The sequence below is a fragment of the Opisthorchis viverrini genome (genome assembly GCF_000715545.1).
Source record: "Opisthorchis viverrini unplaced genomic scaffold opera_v5_637, whole genome shotgun sequence".
Taxonomy (NCBI): Eukaryota; Metazoa; Platyhelminthes; class Trematoda; order Opisthorchiida; family Opisthorchiidae; genus Opisthorchis; species Opisthorchis viverrini.
Window position 1 is genome coordinate 65,952 of NW_008752305.1, and position 7,665 is coordinate 73,616.

General features: G+C 44.3%; 1 protein-coding gene across 1 annotated transcript in view; it reads left to right on the top strand.

The window, feature by feature from the left end:
- Nucleotides 1-5,451: 5,451 nt before the first annotated feature.
- Nucleotides 5,452-7,665, top strand: part of T265_15603 (hypothetical protein) — a gene marked incomplete at both ends in the record, with an annotated part of 48,437 nt that continues 46,223 nt past the window's right edge. Inside the window, one exon of the mRNA XM_009178731.1 lies at nucleotides 5,452-5,553. Coding sequence (XP_009176995.1) covers nucleotides 5,452-5,553 — 102 coding nt within the window. The remainder of the gene's footprint in view (nucleotides 5,554-7,665) is intronic.

Here is a 7,665-nt window from a genome sequence, read left to right on the forward strand (position 1 = left end):
TCCATGAACTGTAAGATCCTACAGGTAAACATGTTCAACGCTGTTGACTCACGAGCACTTCATAAGATATTTGTAGATATAAATTTTCCAAACAGAACAAATATTTGGGAAATGGAAAGCGGTAAAACCGCGATCAAAAGGTTACGGATGGCCTAAAGAAAATTGGGGTGTGGTCAAAAGTTATGCGTGCCAAGCCAAAACAAACCAGTCTGCCGATACGCAGATTGCGATCAGTATTGGTAGTCATGGCGCGTCCCACAGTGCTTATTCACAGCCTGGGTGCACGTCTCAGGTCCACTTGAAACTCTACTATGCACACGTCACTGCCACAATGGGGACTCTGAGAAGGGCCACATCAACGGTTGGGAGAGATTGTCAGACATGGCCCGGTAGCGCCCTTAATGACGCTTGTGCATCTAAGCTGTTGTCTTCAGTGCATAGCTCCTTTTAAAACCACCCCACTTGACAGCCCACTGACAATGCTGGATTTATGCACCAATCTATCATCTCACGCCTGCAATGCGCAGCTATCTATCCTCTCCTCCAATCTTCGGGGACCGTAACTGCGACAGATAAAACCACCGCACGACGAGTACGCGATTAGTACAGCTGACAATGATGATGATTTCGGTCAGAGTGTTCATGCAATAATTGCCAATACCCAATGATCTGGTGAAACAGTGATCAGTATTTCCGTAATCAGGAAATTTCTTTGTGAGTACCAAAACCTCGACGGCATTTAGTAGCGAAAATTGACTGAGTTCAGACGATTTCTTCCCTGTTTACGATGAATAAATGACCGCCGTTATCAGGAGTTCCTCAACAACTCAAAGCTTTTTATACGAAGTGTGTCAAAGGTTCTTACTGCAGCAACACGCAACTTTCGTGCGCTCAACAATATCCGAAATGTACCAGAAGTTTGCGTTATTCCGGGAAGAGCGGCGGTCTATATACAGTAGAACCTCGGTGAAACACATGACTGACTATGTTAGGAAACTCAGTATACTTCCTTCCAATCAATTGCGATAAATGGTGTATCAATTAACGGCTGACGAATCCATTATTTACCTCTTCTGGTGAACAACAAAATCAGAAAATTAATTTTTCAGCTAAATTCTTGGTCACTCGGCAACAAAGACCGTCTAAATAAAGGGGCTTCTGACAGAGTAGTCGACGGATCAGAAATAGGTGTGGATGATGTGTTGGATCACCCACAGCGCAAAGGCTGACTGCCATCACATTGGTAGCTTACATTTTCGGTTCTAGATACCCTTGTTCGCAATTTGTGAGCGGGTTTCATAATGCGGAGGATACCACTCGATTCTCAACTGCACTTTTGAATGAAACAAAACACCGAGAGATGCATTCTGAGGAAATCAATCCTTGAAAAACGAGCCTCGTGGAGCATCGCTTACTAATCCCTATAACATGGTTATTGGGATCAAAGTTACCCGTATCCGTGGGGAAAAATTCCAGCAGGGAAATTCGGTGAAATGCGACCACCATGCAGATGTGATGACATCTTGTGGTCACAATACGTCCTTTGCCTGCCTAATAACACGGGAAAATTCCAGTCTCTTCGATGCACTTAACATTTAAAGCTACACGACTGTAACACCATAAATTACATTACATTACATAAATTACATTACATGAGTTTACATAACAGTCACTCCCATGCTCGTGAAAACCAAAAAATCCGGTATACTCTGAGCTGCGCTAGCTGTGCTCACATCTGTACAGACGTTTCTGGGCATTCGCACCTCTAATCAGGGAACGTTCANTGGCTATTCCAAGATATGAACTCCGGATATCCCAAGCGATCGACTTAATGCTAACCTACCAGGCACTTGGCGTCCATGAACTGTAAGATCCTACAGGTAAACATGTTCAACGCTGTTGACTCACAAACACTTAATAAGATATTTGTAGATATAAAGTTTCCAAACAGAAGAAATATTTGGGTGAAATCTTTGATATATTCTTCATCGCGATCAAATGGTTACAGGTGGCCTAAAGAAAATTGAGGTGTGGTCAAGAGTTATGTGTGGCAAGCCAAAACAAATCAGTCTGCCGATACGCAGATTGCGACTAGTATTGGTAGTCATGGCGCGTCCAACAATGGTTATTCACAGACTGGGTGCACGTCTCAGGTTCACTTGAAACTCAACTATGCATACGTAGGCACCAAAATTCCCTGTAGACCTCGAAACCAATCTGCTGTTTCCGGTTCTTCCTAACTCGACATCTTGTCACCAACAGGAACAGCATCTGGCAATGAGTATCTGAACCATCGTTTTGTGGGCGGAGTTAATCCACACAATTGTGACACTTATGGAGGAAAACCCACAAATCCTGTAGGTTTGGAAAAATATGAAGCCGCAACTAGCATGAATTTTGTCGTTGTTGACGAGGAATAGCTCATTGGGAACCTATTAAACACTTGAAGGCGTACTGAGTTCGGTGAGTGCGTAAGGTGTGGAGTGTATGGCGCATGGTGTATGGAGAGCACACGCGTTGTATGTATTTCACAACATTTTTATTAGTAATATTTACTCACCTTTTATCTTCACTACACATAAGGACTAAAAGCCCAGAATCTGTAGTTGCACATGATCCTAATCTGGCGAATAGAACTTTCCCCAAAACCGTTCTGCACACAAGGGGGCGAATTATGCGTTCAAGTATTGCATTTTCTCTTCGTTTGCCGAAACCAAAAAGCAACATGCCCCGCTTCGAATTTACCTAAGTGACCTGATTAGTTCCTTCCATAATTTTTGGCGCGCGTTAATTTTGACAATTGCCTCAGAGAGTTTGGAGGTATGTGGAAGATAAGTATGTATCTATGTAAGACAAATGTGTGAAAAAATTAGAATCTGCCACTATTTAAAAATACTTTAAATGAATGCATTGGAAGTACTTATGCGGTGTTCTTGCAAGCAGCTGGCCAAAACCTCCCCCATTTCGTTTGCCTTATGAGTGAGTGTTTCACCAACTCAGCAGACGATCCTGAAACAAACTGGTTAGGCTTCGTGAACCCCTAGGTGCGTATTTGTCATCTACGTGTGCTAGACTCGCTCTGCTGCCTGCATTGTTTGACGTCCGCTGCATCTTACCATTGGTTAGGAATCGATATCCTCTAGTCGCATTCAAGTCAAGCGCGTCAGTTAGGTACCCGTTGCTGTTATGCACGCATTGACCATCTCGTTAGGCAATTCCGCCGAAAAGTTGAGGGTTTCCTCCTCCTGTGGGGTGGTGTTCAATGGTTGATGCTATGATTATCACCTCTCAGTGTACATCTCTAGGACAAACCAATCGTCAACTCCACGGGGCTGGTTACTGAAGGCCGTTATTTTTACCATTTATACCGGGGAACTCTGCTGCCACTGATTGCAGGCAGTTCACCAGCGGTCACAACCTACGAAAAACGGTCGGATAAAATTTATGACCGTATTTACGCCTTTTATTCTTTAATAAAAACTGAGTCTATTACACATGCTGCAATCCTTGCGCTCTCAAAACTTCGTGTGGGTTACCAGAATTTGATGAGTGTTTCTCTGACAACGGGTACATGGATAAACACTTATTGAGTTGAAAAGACACAATCTTCCACATTCGTATCCTTGAGCTGAAGATACCAGACAAAATTAGATACAGGAGTGCTCCCTCCGCTTGTTTTGCGCCAACGAGTGCACATTGGGCTCCAATATTCCCAACCGTATTGTAGCTGCAAAACCACTTGCAAATTTCTTTCATTTTCGGCCAACTATAATTTCTGGCGGGTCGGGATGTTACGCCAACCACCAGAAGCAACCGAAATTAATTTCGCCGAAAGGATGGGGTTTACCGTGGATGATAGTTTCCCAAGGGGGTCGTTCCTTTCCTTCTGCACGTTCCACTATTATATTTCTTGTAACTGTTTGTTCCAAAAGGGAAATTTTCAAATCTGCTGACTAGAGCCGATTCGCTAATCGCTAAAGAAGTTTATGCGATAAAGCACGAAGTAACACTAGCACTTTATTGGTCTGTGCTGTTCTCCAAATGTGAGCCAAAATTTACAGGAAGTTCAATGTAAGTTCCAGCCGCAAGGGACACCTGAGGAACATTTGGATCATATATGTATGTTGGATGTTGCCAATGAACTTGTCAATAATACCGAAAATTCGCACACATAATTCTGCCACATTCATACGTCTTCCAGCTTCAAACAACGCTTCTTCTACGCGACATGCTGTCGTTCCCCGTATCCTTCAGCTGGTAACTCTTTCTGCTTTGCAGTCTTCTCACTCGCTTTTTGAATGAGCGTTACCTAACCGCTTAAAAAATTCCACGTGCTAGTTTATCATCATGGGGAACATATTCCTCCCTAAGCGCTTGCCAGCACCGCTCTGCTCTACTGTAGACCCTTTGTGCGTTTTATCTTTTCGAATCACCACTCTAGAAACGACTGTATTATCGGCCCGTGTGGGGCAACAATGAACTATTCGCCACCCTGCATGCACCCAAGTATACCGTTGATCCATACGGGTCTGCGTCCGTCAGGATTTGTTTGCCCGTCATAACCACCCCAATAACCCTCACTGGCTCACCCATAACGCTCATGCATGTGGATGTTTACCAACCCACGATCGACGTTGCGATGCTGGAACCACGTTCACCATCCAAATTTGATGACTTGCGTATGGTTCAAGGTGTTTGTACTTCTTCCCGACCAGATGTGTCGCATGCGCACACAAGACCGTCACGGTACTCTTGATCTGTGCCAAAACGCCGAAGAACTGGCCAACCCGTCGTAATGTCCACTCACTCTGTCGGAAAACATACGAATTCCTCCCAAATCGCTATAAAAAATCATTGTACCATTGAGGAGAGAACTTCGCCGGAGGCACGATGAAGCGAGAGCTGACGTCCATAAAACATTCCACCAAACTGGCTAGCAGTGAATTCCTCACTTACCAGAATGCACCTTGGGTAAACTTTATCAAAATTCATCCAAACTGCATCTCTTCGGAGAGTGCGCACCAGGCCCTTGACGTAATCCAAAGTGGAAATTTTCAGTCACATCAAGTTCCACCACCCTTGTTACCCGCAAACAATTTGTCTGAGATCCCATTTTGAAAGCTACTCGGCCATGCACTTACTGCCCTCCTCCGCAACCAAGAGCAGATACACATCTACGACATTAACCGCCTACATCAAAACAAAGCTGCCACATGCTTTGTAAAAACTTGTATCCTCAACGACCTGCGGCTAGATCTGACCCTGATTTATGCTTCGTTGAACAGGTTGGGAGGAAAAGGTACCTTCGTGTCTCGAAGCTGAAATTATCGCAATTTTAGAGAGCAGGGCTTTTTATTCTCGGGTGAACTGGAACTTGATTTTGTGGAAAAAGCGAAAGATGCAAGGGTACCTGAGACTATAGCGTTTGATCTGTTTGAAATGAATTGGTGAATGACCGTTAAATATGAACAAGGTTTGGGGAAGGAGAAGCCTCAAAATGTTATTTGTGACTTGGCAGAAGGGAAGTTTGGGTCAAAGGCGTTTGACCAATTAGTTAGTGTGTAAGTCCTGTTAAAGGTGAGAGTTAAGTGCTTCAGCAGAGAAAGGAATTGCGCTGGCATTCTCATAACGTCGGCAAAGGGGATAAGTGTGCCATGGGACACGGCCCCGAAGACGCAGCTGACATAAGCGGGGATAGTATGATGACTTGCATGTTCTCCAGTAGTGATCAATAATGCGAATGACTGCGACCACCTTGTGCCGTTTTTATCTCGTCGGAGAAGCGGGAGGTGATTCAGTAGCTAGGGGCCCAACGACACTAAAGGTACTCCACTACAGTGGAATGCTCCATAATTTCCCGGTGCTGTAATGGTCTAAAGAAATTGAAGCTGCCAGCCACTGGCTAATTTCTAAGACGAAACACTTTACTGCCGGTGATCAGTAACACTTGTAGCTAGAACGGACCTGGTTGACAGGCCTTTGACTAGAAGCTCGTGGGTTCTGTATGAATGAGGATAAGGTGAACCCCCTGTAGTCGGAAGTAGTTTGTCGAGATGCGGAACTGAAGTGAGAATCGACTCTAGCTTGTTCCTACAGGGAAGAGATCATTTCACAGTTTATTAATTGGGCAAACGAATTTGGGACAACAATTCTGATACCTTGACCGCCATGTTTTAGAACGCAGGATGGGGGCTTATCGGCCCCTGGTGCTGCAACTTTTCCAAGGACAGAAAGATCGTTTGAGGATACGGTTACGTAGCTAAGAAGCCGGTGGCTACTCTGACGATTAGGGCTGTGCAACGAGCTTCAGGGCCTTAGGGTTTGACGTTGGTAGGAGGTGAATATTACCAGTTGGCGAAGTAAACGTTCAGATGGTATTCTATACTGACAGGATCAGTGATAAGGCAACGTTCGGTGTAGCGTAAACAAACTACTGAATGGATGTTTGGGTGCGGCGTTCACGGAACAGCTGGCTAAGTAATCTGCAGTAAAAATGGGCATCATGGCGTTTGAGAGGCGTCCGTGTCTGAAGTTACAACTGTGAGATGTGCTTTGGTCACCTATTTTAAACGTAGTCGCGTCTGGGCCTGATTGTTGTGGAGTTTATGAGATTTTCGCAGCGACAATCGGGCATCTAAAGGCATTTTTAGCAGGTGCGTTATCAAGGGCATCTTGCTAATTTTTTAACCCGATGGCACAAAATAATGGTGACTGAGAAAATTTGTAGCATATGGCGCAAATATTTGGAACGCACCGGAATCCTCGGTTTAGTCAATTTTTGTGATTTCTGGTAGAAAAATTACTATGCTGTTTTGTCTGGAGAGAAACTACCACCCCAAGAAACCGCTAGGACTGCGTGCCATCTTTACCGGTGCAATGTTGGAGAATGACTGAGTGTTATCCGGAGGTGAATAAAAAAATTTCATTTCGGACGACGACGCCTGTTGTTTCAGCGGCAGTTTCCTTTTCTTCAGATAATGATCTAACACGGGCCTATTTACTGGCAAAATGTCATGAAATATAGTTCCGCACGTAAGCTTGTGAATTATACAGCAGGCATGCTCTTTTAGGGGCTGTTTTCGAAACCGAAGCGCACAAAGACTTTGACTGAACAAAGCCTGAAGATGTACAAGCCTCATCCAACATGCCTATGCTGAAGCATAAGTGACAACGATTAACGCATCAAAACAAATACCCAGGTCGCTTGTTTACGAAGAATTAATTAGCGCGCTATGTGCAATGTACTGATGTGTACTGCAATGTACTGAAATGTATGGTATTAGCAAAGGTCTACCGGCATTTCTAGACGAACAGACGCGGCTTAAACGCAAAGGTAACCATCTGAAACAGAGCAGCTCCTAGGACGAGAGTTGCAGCTATCAGCTAAGTTTAGAGGTTCACGAATTCACGGAATGTTTGTGAGAATTACGTTACGTAAGTATATCGGAATAACCAGATGAACTAGAAATCCAGAATTCAGCGAAGCGTAACAACCAGCACGTATGTATTCAAATTGGCGACTATGTACAGCATATGGAATATTAAAACAGGAGAATAATGAATAGAGCAACGAGTAGAGTATCAGTCATGTTCATCACATCCGCCACACCTTGAATGAGCGTGTGGGTGTTTATAGTCCAGGGGTGGTCTTGACCGCAATCTTTC